Below are 17667 nucleotides of genomic sequence, written 5' to 3'. Positions count from 1 at the left end.
TAAGTACATAATACTTATTTTTTTGATGTAACAGTTGAGATTTCAGTAACATTTTAAGCTTTACTGATCAATGTTACCTCAGGATAACAAATACTTTTTTTTTCACCTTGTACATAATAATTATGCAATGGTAAAAATGGTTAATAATAAAAGGAATGACTTCAAATAAATCAATAAAAAGCCTTTTCATAGTAACTGCTTGCTGGCAAACATTCTGAAATGTTGTTCTTGCAGAATGTGGAGGTCACGCATATTGCTCTAGAGAACTGTGCCCATCAAAAAAAAAATATATATATATATATATATATATTATTCACGTTTGTTTTTGTATTTAGAGTCACATAAATGATTTGTATGTTATGAGGAATTGCTTAAATGTGTTTGCTGCCCAGAAGCAACATTATGCCACAGTGGAATTGATATGACGCTTCCACTATAGTGAATATTGCAGTTCAGCTCTCATTCACTCAACATTTTCATGAACAAATCATGAAATGAAGGAACAACTGACATCCCTCACAAGCAAAAATCATATATTCGTGATGGCCTTATAAACATGTTAATATTAAATTGTATACATGGATATAGATTCATACATATGGTAAAAGAGTAAGTAAAGGTAGGTGCATTATAGCTTCAGCTGCGAGGTTCCTCTGCATAAAGATGCAGATTTGAGTTTGTACAGCTGGCTAATCAGAAGACTGTGATCTGGGTCTGTTTTAAAGTTTTTTTATTGCGTCTGAACTTGTTTTGAGGCTGGCACACTTGGCATTGCTCTAAGATCTTGCTGCGCGTGCTTTCAGGCAGAAGCCAGTCTTTAGAGAGCATCATGTTCGCTGAGAGTAGACAGAACAAAAGGAAAGAGTCTGCGGAAAGCCCTTATATGGACATGATTTGGCTGCATTTTATGCAAATTATACACGGTCGCTCATTCAGAATACTCCAAATTCATTAACATTAGAATGAGGTTGAGAACAAATTCATGTGCGTACGCACGTGTTGTGAATTAGACGGACATTTTTCATGAGAAGAACAATAATAATTTTTTTCCTGTGCGTAAAAACACGAATAATCCATGATTAGTGGATGAGACCCAATGTTTTTATTTACATTTGTTCTACTTTGTCGAAGTACATACTTTTTTGAACATTTTCTTAACATTTAGGTGAAAATTTAAGTCAAAAGTAAATCCAGGAACCAATTCAGTGGCAATCCACTGACTCCTGAGAGACCCTCACACTGGTTCAAACATGTCTCTGAGTCACTACCGCCTCACACAATGACTGTTAGTTCCTTTCCTCTATCTCTTTGTGTCCCACAATGTCTTTCTTTCTCTCACTCAAATCTCACTCCCTCTCCTTCTCACCTTTGTACTGTGCCACAGACTTTAAGTCCTCATTTGATGATCAAACCCGCAGTCAGATGGAAATCACACAAAAGCCACTGCTGGAAAATCCACAACTATATATTAGTAAGTAGGACTGAGAGGTAATTTTTGAAAGTTTGGTAATGATTTCATATAGTTCTTGTGTCATCACTATCACTTTCCATTATTTTAGTCTTTTGTACAATTCCATTGACAAAAGCAAGTTCCTACTGACATCATCTTCCAGGAAGTGACACAATTTTAGAGGGAAAACAACAGCACCAGAATCAATGGATTTGGTGGGTTACTGATATTTTGAGTACTATGATTGGATGGCTTGGACATCGTGGATGATTCTGCTTTATCTTGTGTATAAATATGGCCCTTCTTCCTTAATAAACTTGAGAATGTTATGGTATTACACCGTCTCGGTGTCTGCTTGATCATTCTCCCAAGATCTCCTGCCACACATCACAGAGGTTGAGACGCCTGTTTCCATCTGATGACTGATAGCCTCGAGGCTGCCGGTTGAGAGTCTACATGAAAATGAATCTAGCAGATCTGGGGGCTCGTCCGGGATATTCAAATTCTGTGATCATTTTGTGTTTTTCGATCAAAAACAGTCCAACCTGTTTGATAAAAGCAAATTAGAAATTTTTATTATATAAGCATAATATAGAATTTAATAAATAAAAGCTATTGCTCAGAGAGGGAATGACAGTCGACTTATACAGTCCATTTACACTACTGTTCAAAAGTTTGGAGGTGGTAAGATTTAACATTTTTGAAAGAAGTCTCTTATGCTCCTCACCAAGGCTGCATTTAATCAATCAATAATACAGTAAAAACCGTTATATTGTGAAATATTATAAAATGTAAATTATTGTTGTTGTGGAAAAGTAAATGCTCTGTGATTACATCCCGACAACCACAGACACTTCTCCAGACGGGCAAAATATGTTCAGAATGTTAGATTTTATTTGTGCCAGATTTGAGGGATGTTCAGTCAAGGAGGAACGGCAGGAACAATCGCTCTTTACAAAATGAAAGTGTTATCAGACAATCCAATCCTGCTTTATATTTGCTTGAAAACAATAGCGTAGGTAGCCCGCGGCTTCCTCTGATAGAGGGGTTCGACTGACACACAGTCAATACACACAAGCCATTAAAGAACAGATTACAGACTCATGAATAAACAGACTCGGTTTTTGAGTCAGGCTCCAGACCGAATCTAAACAGGAATTCAGCACGCCGTTTGCATCCCCATAATTGACTGATTCATTTTTCAGTCACTTTAATTTATGAAGTGCAAACAGAGAGAAAATATTGATTTGTCATTATTACACTGAAAAGTGGTTTGCGTAGACCATAAATAACCGTCGGTTTTCTCCGTTATTGACTACAATCATCCCAAACCTTTTTTAAATACTTGTTTGGTTTCATTTCCCTCATGATAATGAAGAACTAGAGTAAAGAATAAATGATGATGACGCCAGCGTTCTGTGCTCATACACCGAGGGCCTGTTCTCCCCATGTGAAGAGTGTTGGGTTGACAGGCTCAGGATTAGCTGTCTGTGGGCAGGTTACAACATCAGATGCCGGCCAAGGCACGAGTGACCGGAGGCAACACTATTAACATACAGGGCATGTGAGGTTGACCATTGTCACCTGTCACAGTGAGAGCAGGGCAAAGGCCTGCAGAATGCACTAGGGACAGACCAGGATATCTTGCACTGTTCCAAAAATACCCAAGAGAACAGTCAATTGTTCAAACAATTGAACATTCTTTCTTGTTTTTTACAGACAGGTGTTATGAGTGGTTGCAAGGACATTGCTGTGGATTGCTAGTGTTTCTAAGTGAAGTCATAAGGGACGACACTAAATCAGGCCATTCATTTGTAAAAATGAAATAATTAGAATATTTCACAATTGAACTTTCATATATTTATCATAGTGTTGTGTTATGATGCAAGAAAACCAGATTGCACAATGTTATTTTAGTGTCATTGATATACTATTATCATTTTTGCCATCGCCGGAATTTTCCAGCAATCCATGTTCACTGTTATACGGTAGAGGACGCTGTTACACATCTTCTGAAAGAATACAGAATCTCCAGATAAAAACACAGGCGAAGAAGAAGCAGAAACAAGCCATAGAAGCATTACACTCACGTAAGCTAACACGATTATCAAACACTTAAACATCATAAATCAAAACTGCCTAACGTTACACAAAGAGCTATTGGACTGTGGAGCTTTGGGGGTGTTGATTTACTCCATCTATATTTTGATCACCATTCTGAATCCGATCCAAACGTAGTCTTTGACAAAAACAGCTTTTCTCAGCTTTTGTTCAAAATGTTGCTTCATTAAAAATGTAACTTACAATCAAGTGGATGCATGATACAAAAGAATGCATTTATTAATTAATAATATATTATTATGATCTATTAATTATTAAATGTATTATTTCTTTTGATATATTCTGTGTTCAGATGGTCATACCACACAATATTCTGGGGGACATGAAAGTTTTGTCAAAATGATAAAAAAAAAAGTTCTGGCTTTTTTCTAGCTTTCACACTGATCTAAGCTAATTTACAAGAAGAAAAAAGGTCGATATTTACCGAGTTTAATTTCTAGTTATTTTGTTCTTGTCATTTTTATTAGTTTTGTATATGTATATATACATTTTATTTAGCTTTAGTTATTTTTTTTGTATTTTTGTCAAATATTTTATATATACATTTGATAGTATTTAAGTTAATAATTATTTAATTTCAATTAATGAAAATGTTTTTTTTTAAGGTTTTAATTTTAATTAACGATAACCCTGATAACCATAACTAAGAAAACCTGCAGAATTTGACACTTGTAGTGTAGTGTAGTGCACTCGCATTTTAGCTGTATTGCCGGTGTTAAATGCACCCTTCCATTTATGTTTCATCATCTGTGAATCACCCACATCCCAATCCAAGGGGGTCCGTCCTTATTCCACCCCCTCAAACCTGTTGGATCTGTCACCAGTCCTTGTTCTGGGACCTCACAATTTACAAATGAGAAGAGGCATTAAAAAACAATGTCATAAACACATCCAAAACATCTCCTAATAAGTACCGCAAGCGTACCGAAGGTTGGAAGATTTCCCAGAATGCATCTCAGCAAACAAAAGCCCAGCACAATGGTACAAAAGGAGGTTTGTAAACTTTCCAAAATGAATCTCCCATCCATTTCTCCTGCTTTAATGCCATAACTCCATTTCTAGCCTGCCAACGCTCGAGCCCCAGCGGCTAGGCAGAGATATTACTCGAGCTGCAGCATTACTTAACCCAGGCTCCTAAGGCAACACAAGTCTCTGGCACACAGCCATTCACTCCATTAAAACAACACAAAGACTAATGTTGTGACCTTTTCATCAATCGTCAGGGGTGAGGGACTGTCTCTCCGCAGCTATCACTCAAGTTTATTGTGTGGGATTGGTAAGTGCTCTTGAGGAAATGTGATACAGGCTTGCTGTAAATGAGGGAGAGTGTAGTATTTGTTATTAGGATGTACATGAAGGCTTCAGGGAAGCCCCCAAAAATGAAAACCCTAAAAAACAAACATCCATCCTTTCATCAGAGCCGACTTTAGACCAGCAGCATTAAGAACCCCACAGCATTCTTCCTTTGCTCAGAAGAACCATGAGGTATCTATGGAAACCGGATAAGCCAATTCCTGCACAGCCGTCGAGGAACAAGTGGCAAGTCTGACCCAGGGTTAGCTGAGTGAGCACAACTGTTTTAAGCCTTTGACTGGTCTCTCCCGCACCCCTTCTGTCTGTAATCTTCTATCGCTTCGTCTTATTCCCTCTAGGTTTTCACAGGCTGTACATTTATAAAGAAGGTCAGTCTAGGTGAGCAAAGGGGATTATGGGAAATTACCTTTGACCTGGCTGAGCGCTAAGGGCCGTTCACACAGGACTTTGTGAAGTTTACTTCTGTAGCCTGATGGGTTTAAACAGGATATTCAGCAAGACAAATTATGTTATCATCACACAATGCCAAAAGATCGATTTTGACTTCATGTTGACTTCAAAAACCGCCCTGTGTGAACGGCATCTTAGTCTGCAAGACCTGAATTTTTTTTATTATATATATATATATTGTATATTATATTGTGTATGTGCTTTTTTCCTCTGGAGGTGAAATAGCTCAGGAGAGGTTGGTAATATGTTGAATAGCATTAGCGGCTGGGGAAGGCTTTGACAAACTGGCATGATTTTCTAATTTGATCAGAACAGGAAGTTGCTCTAATCCTTCCTTTTAGAGACTCCCTGATCTGTGTCAGAGAAGCTCTAAACTCACACTCTAAAACCCTCCAGACTCCCTGATCAGCAGAGAAATTAGCCTACTTATGTGTATGGGTATGTGTGTGCGTATGAGAAAGAGGTTCCTACGCTTTGCCCATCATCGAGGCCTCTGAAATTGGGAATTCTGATTATTCCCTAGAACCTCTTTACAAGAAAAAGGGGAAGATGAAGATCCGACCTCACTTATTAACAAGCGTAACGTCTTGCTTTGCGTGTGCCGGTGAGTGGGACATGTTTGGCCTCTGCGCTGCCACTAGCTGATAATGAGGTGTCTTCACACAACCACACTTTCTTTATTTCTAAAGAATATGTTCATTTTCAAATCATAAATCAACAGGGACGGTGCAAACTTGTCAAGTTTGTGACAATTATTAGCATTGCTCGCTAAAAAAAAACACCACTATTACTATTGTTTGGTTAGGGTTAGTGATTTGAACAAAACTTGTTTGTAATGATGCTTCAAATTGCACAGCTTGTACATTACGTTTTTTTAATGTCTCTTGTGCTCACAAGAGCTGCATCTATTTGTTCAAAAATACAGCACAAACAGTAATACCTATCATTACAATTTAATATAACTTTTCTATTTTAATATATTTCAAATGTTGCGAGAACCAATAAGGTTCATTCTAGTTCCAGCACACTTTTGGAGCATCAAAGTGGTAGTTGCGTAAACTCTCAATGGAGAGACAGAAATCACTCTGATTTTATTAAATATATCTTCATTTGTGTTCCGAAGATGAACGAACGTCTTACGGGTTTGGAATGACATGAGGGCGAGTAAATGATGCCAGAATTTTCATTTTTGGATGAACTATCGCTTTAATGCTTTTGTGGAGACCACCATATCGAGAGAAGTTCTACCTTGGCCAGTAACCAACCGAAACGCCACAAATCGGTACACTAGCATCCTGATGGAAAGCTTTGCACTATCAAACACCACTCACATTTTCCTTTCATCTAGTTAATTATTAAAATTATTCATTAGGAAGAATCACTATGCTTGTTAACTGCTAGTTTATATGAGCCGAATAAATCCCAACACCTGACATTAACATCTCCTCTGTTTCAAATGGAAATGAACCAAATAAATAAATAAAGCCATTGCTTTTAGTTAACCACTATTTATTGTAATGGAGCGGGAGGTTGAGCACAAATCCATAACCGTGGCATTAAACTTCTTTGTAAATCCCACCAGTTACAAATGAAACTGTATATTACTACTATAGCATTCTCCTCCTAAATGACATGTCATTGTCTGGCCCTGACTTTGTTATTCTTTCTGGGTGCATCTGCTGACCTAATGACCACAATCATCTCAGCCAGCTCAAAACGATACGACTGCGCTTACCATATAATCAAAGCCAGATTGACTATTGACCAGCTCTCTCTCTCAGTTGAATTGATTCACGTGGGTTTCTCCTCTGTCTCCTAGGGTGCTTTATCTAAAAGTTTTAATCTCACTCGTCGTCTATATTTGTGTTCTCTGACATCCTGAGAGAAAGAATTTAATCGCCAATTACCAGTGAAGCAATTCAATAGCATATTAAAGGGTGGAAGGTGATGGTATCTCATTTCCAAGAGATGATTTGAGTTTGCCTGCAGCTTTGACTGCACGTTAGGTGGAAATGAGCAGTGTTTGACTTTCTTATTGTGAGTTTTCTAATAGGATGTCAATAATTTTATACGCAGAAAACAATATTCAAGACTCTCCAGGCCCTGATATACTTCAAGCAAAAACTGATGTGAAGTCATATTGAACAAAATCAGACTAAAACGAAGTTTGATTGGAGTTCGTTTTGGGAGTTCGAAGCAGCTTTCTTGAAAAGTTCACTCCGGCTGGTAAACACCTTTGTACTACCATTGGTTCGATTTTTTAAAGATTTTTCACCCATTGAGTCCGTCAAGGTCAGATGTCCGTGAGTAAAAACATGAACACAGTAGAGAGCCGCTTATAATAGAAAATGAAGTTGTACTTCTAATGAAATGAGACACGGACACTGTTTTTCATGTTTAATACGGTAAAGCTGCTTGATTAAGCAATCTATTGTGTAAAGTGCTATATAAATAAACATGATGTGACGAGTGGCGAATTGCCTGTGCAAATATATCCATGTTGCTATGATCAGATGCTTTTCTAATGCTTTATTTATAAAAATGCTTACTGTGTTCTCAATTTTGTTGTGTTTATTTTGTTATAGAGAGGAAAGCGTGCCATACATATTCATCTTATCACTACTCTCAGCAGAGTGGGCGGCTTCAGATGTTGGATAACAGTATATCGCTGCTCACATATTTAAAACGTTCATGCAACCATAAAATATGCAAGAACAAAAAATGAGCAAACGTATAAAAAATATAATATTATATACGTTTTATTTCTCAAAATCAATGCTTTAATTGTTCCTCAGCAAGGAACAATTAAATTGACCAAAAGACATTTATAAATGTTCAAATTAAAATATATATATATATTTTACATTTGGATATTGTATTCTGGAAAATGTATTATGTACCATAGTTTCTGAAAACTGGAATATTGATGCTGAAAATTCAGCTTTGCCATCACAGAAATAAATTCTATTTTAAAATACACTAAAATAGAAAACAGTAATTTAAATATTTCTGTTATTACTCAATTTTCATCAAATAAGTGCAACCTTGGTGAGCACAAGATACTTTTTAGAAACAAATAATAATAATAATAATAATAATAATAACAATGGTAGCTCTTTATTTTACAGTCCTGTTCCCCATGTAAATACTATGTACTTATTATAGTAATTGCAATAACTGGTTAATAACTAGGTACTAAGCCTAAACCTATCCCTAACCTTAACCCATGTAGTTACCTTATATACCAGTGCTTTCTTAGGTAAAAACACTGTAAGTACACATAAGTGCACATACTGTAAAATAAAGTGCAACAACAACAACAACAACAACAACAACAATAATAATAGTCGTACATACCCCAAACTTTTGTAGTATATACAGTGAGGAAAATAAGTATTTGAACACCCTGCTATTTTGCAAGTTCTCCCACTTAGAAATCATGGAGGGGTCTGAAATTGTCATCGTAGGTGCATGTCCACTGTGAGAGACATAATCTAAAAAAAAAAAATCCAGAAATCACAATGTATGATTTTTTAACTATTTATTTGTATGATACAGCTGCAAATAAGTATTTGAACACCTGAGAAAATCAATGTTAATATTTGGTACAGTAGCCTTTGTTTGCAATTACAGAGGTCAAACGTTTCCTGTAGTTTTTCACCAGGTTTGCACACACTGCAGGAGGGATTTTGGCCCACTCCTCCACACAGATCTTCTCTAGATCAGTCAGGTTTCTGGGCTGTCGCTGAGAAACACGGAGTTTGAGCTCCCTCCAAAGATTCTCTATTGGGTTTAGGTCTGGAGACTGGCTAGGCCACGCCAGAACCTTGATATGCTTCTTACAGAGCCACTCCTTGGTTATCCTGGCTGTGTGCTTCGGGTCATTGTCATGTTGGAAGACCCAGCCTCGACCCATCTTCAATGCTCTAACTGAGGGAAGGAGGTTGTTCCCCAAAATCTCGCAATACATGGCCCCGGTCATCCTCTCCTTAATACAGTGCAGTCGCCCTGTCCCATGTGCAGAAACCCCCCCCCAAAGCATGATGCTACCACCCCCATGCTTCACAGTAGGGATGGTGTTCTTGGGATGGTACTCATCATTCTTCTTCCTCCAAACACGTTTAGTGGAATTATGACCAAAAAGTTCTATTTTGGTCTCATCTGACCACATGACTTTCTCCCATGACTCCTCTGGATCATCCAAATGGTCATTGGCAAACTTAAGACGGGCCTTGACATGTGCTGGTTTAAGCAGGGGAACCTTCCGTGCCATGCATGATTTCAAACCATGACGTCTTAGTGTATTACCAACAGTAACCTTGGAAACGGTGGTCCCAGCTCTTTTCAGGTCATTGACCAGCTGCTCCCGTGTAGTTCTGGGCTGATTTCTCACCTTTCTTAGGATCATTGAGACCCCACTAGGTGAGATCTTGCATGGAGCCCCAGTCCGAGGGAGATTGACAGTCATGTTTAGCTTCTTCCATTTTCTAATGATTGCTCCAACAGTGGACCTTTTTTCACCAAGCTGCTTGGCAATTTCCCCGTAGCCCTTTCCAGCCTTGTGGAGGTGTACAATTTTGTCTCTAGTGTCTTTGGACAGCTCTTTGGTCTTGGCCATGTTAGTAGTTGGATTCTTACTGATTGTATGGGGTGGACAGGTGTCTTTATGCAGCTAACGACCTCAAACAGGTGCATCTAATTTAGGATAATAAATGGAGTGGAGGTGGACATTTTAAAGGCAGACTAACAGGTCTTTGAGGGTCAGAATTCTAGCTGATAGACAGGTGTTCAAATACTTATTTGTAGCTGTATCATACAAATAAATAGTTAAAAAATCATATATTGTGATTTCTGGATTATTTTTTTTTGATTATGTCTCTCACAGTGGACATGCACCTACAATGACAATTTCAGACCCCTCCATGATTTCCAAGTGGGAGAACTTGCAAAATAGCAGGGTGTTCAAATACTTATTTTCCTCACTGTATATTTTTTTTGAGTGAATGTTGACAAAACTGAATATGTATTAAGCCATATTACAGGTTATTCTCTACATCGTTCAAAGTGTACTGCATAACAGAAATGACCTATATATGAAAATACTTTTTTTTGTTTTGTTGTGGGGTCAAATGAGAAACACTAGATTCATCATCTCATCAGTCAATTCAGTCATGTCAAATTCTGTTTTAGGAAATAATTCACACCAAACTTCATTCATATGTCTTTTGAGGTTCTGTGTAAAAAGAGAGGTCAACATTATTTAATCACATTTTTTGAAAATACAAATGTCTAACTTAACTGTTGTGTTTTACTTGCAAAATAAAAGCTTTTCAACACCATGCCTGTGATGATCAAAGAAAAACATGAAAATAAAGAGAGAAGTCCCACAAACCTCCTAGAGAAACAACACCTGATACAGCTGTTGACAGCAGGAAACATCAAGGAAAAGCAACCCTCCTACACTGTCTGTCAGAGTATATTAAAAAAGATGTAGATTAAGGGGTGAGATACGACATGCTAACATGACCTAGGGCGTCATGCATACAACTTTGCATTACCTTCTTTAAATGAAAGGTAGAATCTGCATATACACCCACAGCACTGGGTCATGACTTCAGCATCAGTGCTGGAACAAACTCTTGATAAACACTTCAGAAGTGAATACTACCTCAATCTATCTTTGTGCCTCGCACCCTTTATGTTTTCACTAGGTAGTAGACGCATTTTAATATTTATACACACCTACCTAGTAACCAGTCCTGAGGTAAATTAAGCAGCTTAATTATTTAAGCCAAGCCTCACATAGAATCAGTATTGAGTATAATTGAGTATATAAAAAACAACAACAACAACAACAACATAAATACATAATATAATATAATAACTTATACAAATGAAACATTAATATAAATAAACATTTAAATGCATTATATATTTTTATATTTTCTTTAATGTGCAATAGTGCATAATAAGACCTAAAATGTGTATTCTGAGACTTGTCGACTTTGAAGTACTCACAATATGCGCTGACACCATCATCTCCAAATGGGATATTTGTGTCTTCAGTATTAAATGTCCCGAAAGGTAGTTTGTGAGAGACTGAAAGTGAAATGTCACTAAAAGGCAATGCAGTAAAGCAAGAATAAGTCAATCTTTGTTGTCTTTTTTTTTCTTTCTCACACAATCCCTTTGAATCGGTTTTCATGTCTCCTGTCTAAATGCATTAAGTCCTTGAACACCATCTAAAATGAACTTGAACACTGATACTGTCTCGCCACAATTCCATTAAGCATTTCATCTCTAAAAACTAATATGATATGCCTGCATGCTCTTGACAACTTTGCGGAACAAAATTCTTCATGGTTCCCCTCCAAACTGCTGCATTTGTCTTTACTAAAAAGGCCAAATGTTCACAAATCTGGATGGACTGTATTATCAGAGCACTAGTCTGTCAGGGCTGATAGAAGGGATTCGCGAGGGCATATTTGGGTGAAGGCTGAGAGGTGTCTAGAGATTTTCATCAAAAACTTCTTTGAGGTATTTCTGGCAACATCTCTCAAAATAAGCAGTGTACTGTGGCCATGAATATGTTGGGATACATTGGTGGTGCTTGCGTGTGTGTAATATGTAGTGAAGTGAGGGGTGTTTCAGCACCATGGACAGCAGCAGCTAATCTGATAAAAGCACAGAGGGCCGGGAAGCATTTCAGCACAATGGACAGGGGCTTTTTTCTCCATTCCCTCATCTTTCTGTCTTTCTTTTTTCATTTCTGCATTTCTATAATTCTTTATTTCCTTTTATACTTTTTTTCTGTTCTTCCCTTCCTTAATTTTTTTGTACTTCTTTCTCTTACCTTCCTTCTTTTTCTCTTTCCTTCCTTTATGTCCTCACTTCTTGTTCTCCTTCCTTTTGTTTTTTGTCTTTCCTTTTCCCTTTGCTTTTTATTACTTCCTTTTTCTTTCCATCATTGCTTGGTTTTTCGTCCTCACTATTTTCCACTTCATTTTTTTGCGTTTTAATATTTAAAAATTTCATTCATTCATTATTTCTCTCATTTCTTTCTATACTTATCTTTCCTTCCATTTCTCTTGCCTTCCTTCCTTCCTTCTGTCATCTTACTTTTCTTCCTTCTTTCTATCTTTCAATCCAATTTCTTTTGTTCTGCTTTTTTTTTTTTTTTGTGAGACAAACACAAACTGTGCCTCTATTAACATTTAATGGTTTCTTGTAAAAACCCTCAAACAATGTCCACCTCTAATGAACACCAAATCCATCTCAAAGCACTCTGAATCTCTTTCTCTCTCCTACCGTCTTGTCTTTATCCCTGAAAGCCTTTACAACAATGTTCTCTCCACCTCATTCTCCAGGGATGCTCTCCATTATACAGCCAAGATCCAAACAATACTGCATGCATGTCAAGCTCTATTTCTGCACGGTAAAAAGTGCTAGTGGTGTATTGTATTGCTCACAGCTGTTTTCTGATGAACAAAGTCAGTCTAATACAAACATCACATATACGAAGGTAAGGCACATTTCTTATGTGTACTTTTTTAATTGTACATCTACTCGACAAAATGCACCAGCAGCTCGAAACCTTCAAGCAATAAAAGCACTTTGTGTTAATTCACCCTCACGGACACTATGAACAGAAGTCTTGAATTTACCAGTTCTGGGGTCGACGGAGAAATATGGCTGTCCGTGCAAAACGCTGTACACCACCCGCGCACTGTTTCCATACGTAGGGTCATCTGCGTCTGTTGCTGTGACTTGAAAAACTGATGTTCCTGCAGAAAGAGAGAGAATAAAGAATTGGTGGATGTGTTTGAAGGGCGGAATGAATGTTCTTAATGTGTTTGTGTGGAAGTACACAAAAATATGGAGAACAAAAATATGTCCAAAATGATTCCTTCAAAATGATGACATCTTCACATTTTCTTCATGTAGACCTAAAATAAGTCCCTCAACCACACAACCACACTGTTTCTGCTCAGACCAAGTCAACAAAGATTAAAGACAGGCTGGAAATGCAGTTGTGTGCTTTGTAATCTCTCTCTGTGTCTTTTAAGCCCTCTCATTCCCCGCTCTGTCTTTGCTCATTTCAGCCATCCGCTTACAGTCTGTCTTTCTAGCATTCTTTCCCCCCCCCTCCAGCTGACAGTAGATCTCTCATTTCTTGTGCTGGCTCGGGTCGCATTTCTCATCTGCACTTGTTCTTGCTCACTTTCATCACAGCTCACCAGGTTCAATCCATCCATCTGCATTGTCTGGTGCTGACGTACTGCAAACACCACAAAACATTTAATGCAGTCTTGAGGGCTGAGGCGTAAAATAGGATTATGGAGGCAGAATCTTGAATTGCATTTTTTATTTCTCTCAGTCTCCTTGCAAATTGTCTCTCTCTTTCTCTCTTGACCTCTTTTCAAGTATTTTTATTCTAGAATAAAACAGATTTTTGTTCTGTGTTGTATCGTATTTAAAAATAAGAAAACAAAAAGAATCATTTGGTTTAAAAGCTAACACCATATAAATCAAAAATGTTTCATTCTGATTTCTTGAAGAAAACAAAAAATATCTTGTGTAAATTTCTCTTGTTTTAAGGATGTTTAAGTACTTGTATCGAAAAACATGACCACCCGACTGATTTTCTGCAGTGTTCTCTTGCGGTGAGAGCCAGCCGGAGTAAAGTCGAAAAGCTGTGTTCTCCCACAAAGACTTTCAAAAGCTTTTCAATTACGGTCATCACTCAGCGTAATGCACACGAGAGACACCACGTTCACTGGTTTCTGCATAGTTCAACAGCATAAAGACCCGATAGCCGCAATTACTGTAACCGCTTCAGATAATTGTAATTTTGGTTCTAATCCTGAAGCTTCAGTGGGTTAAAATGAGATATCTCATCCCTCTCTGAACTGTATCCAGCTCTCAGCTTCATAAAAACATTTCTATCAGAGTCTACCAGCAGCTGGAAAGTTGCTGAAGCAGCTTGTCTAGAATTTTCTGATGAGCGTGTCTCCGAGGGCCAGCAGATGAACAGCGTGTCTGTGTGTGTGTGTGTGAAGGGAGTAATAATTCTGCACCACTAATAAAGATACTGAGGTTTTTCAGAAACTCCAAATCAAAATTTGACCCATAAAAATAAATTATAGTAAAACTGCAATGCAAGCAGTGGCTGCTAAGTAGGAAGCTGGGTAATATTTAGAGGTCAATACTGATCTTCAGCTGTTATACATGGCTATACACACTCAGCAGTCACTTTATTAGGTACCTCTTCTGAAAAAGACCAGCTTACACCAGCATGAATTTCCAGGCTGGTTTATGCTGGCTTTGGTGCAAATTGTCTGGCTTGTTTTCCTGTTAAATATTTAAAAATCCTTAAAAACAAGATACACTTACAAGTCTTAAAGGGGTCATCGGATGCAAAATTCACTTTTATATGGTGTTTGCATATAAATGTGTCTTTGCAGTGTGTGGAGTCTGTGGACACAACCACCATACAATGAAAAAAAAAAATCCATTCACTCCTTTTTTTTTCAATCCTCAAAAAGCCTTAACACTCTCAATAATCGGGATTTTCTGAGCAGTATGACATCATATTGATCATGCTTTGCCCACGACCCCTGATGGACTGTCCTGTATTAGCATATTTCCCGTATTGGCATAATTCCGCCCTCAGCCATTTGTATACTGTCCACCAAGGCAGGACTATGTGACTTGTGTTGACACCCCCCATGGAATTGAGGGGTGAGCAGTTGCTCATTATCATTTAAAGAGACATGCACCGAAACTGGTCGCTGTGAACAGAGGTAAAAATGGTGTTGTTTTACACAACCATTGATGAATTTTAACCAAAGTATGTTACAAACTTTACATAAGGACCCTAAAGAATCATACCGACTTGTGTAAAATGGGCATCCAATGACCCCTTTAAGATATTAAAGGGGTGGTTGATTATGATTTCACTTTTCTAACTTTAGTTAGTGTGTAATGTTGCTGTTTGAGCATAAACAACATCTGCAAAGTTACGACACTCAAGGTTCTAAGCAAAGGGAGATATTTTCTATTAAAGAAATTGCTTTTTTAAGGACTGCAACAAATGGCTGATAGGGACTACGCAAGCTTCCTCCAGGGTTAGTGACATCACTAACCCTAAAATTGACATAAACCCCGCCCCCGGTAACACACAACAAAGCGGGAGAGCCATGTTGAGAGCCATCAACTAACCGATCAGAAACATCCTGTTGCATTCTGCATGTTGTCACTTCTTGAGTCTCTCCGTCATTGTCAGACTCCGGTTTGAACATAAAAGGTTGAACAGTTTCTGACATGTGAGTGTGTGTCTGCAAGCTGCTAATAAGCTCCGCCCTCTTTGCTGGGAGCAGCAGCTCATTTGCATTTAAAAGGACGCACACAAAACGACACGTTTTTGATCACCCTCAAAAAGTGTCAATTTTAACATGGTATAGGCCTAGAAAATTATCTGTGGGGAATTTTGAGCTAAAACTTCACATACACACTTCTAGGGACATCAAAGACTTATTTTACATCTTGTAAAAAGGGCATTATACCACCCATTTAAGACTCTCTTTCATAAATAGTAGTTTTAATATAAGTGTATTTTGCTATCTATCTATCCATCCATCCATCCATCCATCCATCCATCCATCCATCCATCCATCCATCCATCCATCCATCCATCCATCCATCCATCCATCCATCCATCCATCCATCCATCCATCCATCCATCCATCCATCCATCCAACCATTAACACATTTTTTTTTGGCCAGAAAAGACCCTTCCTTATACATACTTCGAAATGACCAGAAGATCATGTAGTAGTGGACACAATGTATATATGATATGTATGATAAGTAATGACTATTAAAGGATGTATAAGTTTGCAGTAATGATCCTCTCACATTCTTCGTTATTAGACCCTCTAGTTTCTCAGAGCTGAAAGGTCCAGTCAATAAATTCAGACTGGCAGAGACAAACCATCAACACACAATTAGATCCAGACACTCAAACGCACAGGGAATATTGACAGCAGTGGACTAGTGCTGCGTGGGGGCAGAAGTGTTACCATCCAGACGGGCTCATTCTGCTCGAAGATGCCTACAGATAAACGCCTCCAAACACTCAGCCTCAGAAATAAGAGGAAACAACACTAATTATTCATTTCCCTCTTCTTCTGTCGATCCTCGTTACCACAGCATCTCTTCTCCATGTATCTCATCAATACTAATCGACTGAGCATGTGTTCCTACAGCTGCAAAAGCCAGTCGAGGTGATGCTGTGCTGGTGGACAACCTTTGGATTATCTGGTTAGTCTTACATTTCCAAGAGCAATGAATGTTATAAACCAGGTAGTCCTGATAGCGAAGAGTTTATATCAATGGAGAAATTATATAAAAAACTGTAGCACAATCCGGAGCGGTACTTTGATTTTACGATTGCAGCCTTAACTCAAATCAAAACCCAAAGCCAATTAACCAGATTCATCTGGTTTTCAAACATTTGAACAAAACTATCAGATGAGACTGATATCCCATAAAGGCAGAGCATCACCTCGAGATAAAACTAATCTGTGATGGTCAAGTGGACAGTACCGCTCTAACATAACAGCGCTGTGTTCTCTAAGACATCTATAATTGGGATTCTGAACCCACTCTGCGCATGAATCGCCAACAGTAATGGACAACAGCCAGGCAATAATAGACTCCTTCAACATTGATTGCAGCTGGTCTTCAAATCTTACGATATCACATATCATTTGTATGGGCTTCAGTTGCTACGGCAACAGCCAACTGGGACCTAAATAAACAATAAACAAAGCTTTCTAAACCCACAGGCCATAATCTCCACCGAGAAGTGTCGCACACTGCCAAAATAAAGAGACATATTTCATTACATGCAAGCCAGGAATATAGCCTTCAAGACTCTCAAAGAGATAAAAAAAAATAATAATAATAAATAAATAAGACTAAGCGTGAGAACGTGTGCAATGGTGACATTGGTGTACATATTACAACATCTCTTTTACTTCTGATATACCAATAATATAATAAGCATTTTCAAGAAATCAACAGTGACATACTGTGTGTGGGTTGGAAGCAAGTTTACAGGAGAAGTGTTTCTCAAAGGCAGGAAGTACAAAAAGTACAAGATACATGGATAAACAATTTGCAAAACTAATGTTCATCTTCAGCTGTCTATTATGTTGCATTAATGCATTAATGCAAAAAAAAAAAAAAAAAAACCTTCCTGCCTCTGTAAGTATATGAAATACAGTGCTTAATGAATGAAACTACTGTATGTCTAAAACCACTTGAAT

The 17667-nt window shown here is 37.9% G+C and overlaps 1 protein-coding gene across 4 annotated transcripts in view; it reads right to left on the bottom strand.

Annotated features, from left to right (window-relative positions):
• The window catches only part of LOC311305811 (cadherin-18), a 164369-nt gene that overhangs the window by 38032 nt on the left and 108670 nt on the right, over positions 1-17667 (bottom strand). For all 4 annotated transcript variants that reach the window (XM_084433725.1, XM_084433723.1, XM_084433724.1 and 1 more), the window contains one exon: positions 13000-13119. In XM_084433725.1, the coding sequence (XP_084289851.1) occupies positions 13000-13119 (120 nt within the window). The remainder of the gene's footprint in view (positions 1-12999; positions 13120-17667) is intronic.

The sequence above is a fragment of the Rutilus rutilus genome (assembly GCF_951802725.1).
Source record: "Rutilus rutilus genome assembly, chromosome: 16".
In the NCBI taxonomy this organism is placed as follows: domain Eukaryota; kingdom Metazoa; phylum Chordata; class Actinopteri; order Cypriniformes; family Leuciscidae; genus Rutilus; species Rutilus rutilus.
The sequence above is the reverse complement of the archived record's forward strand: the minus strand, read 5'-3'. Positions and strand labels throughout refer to the sequence as shown.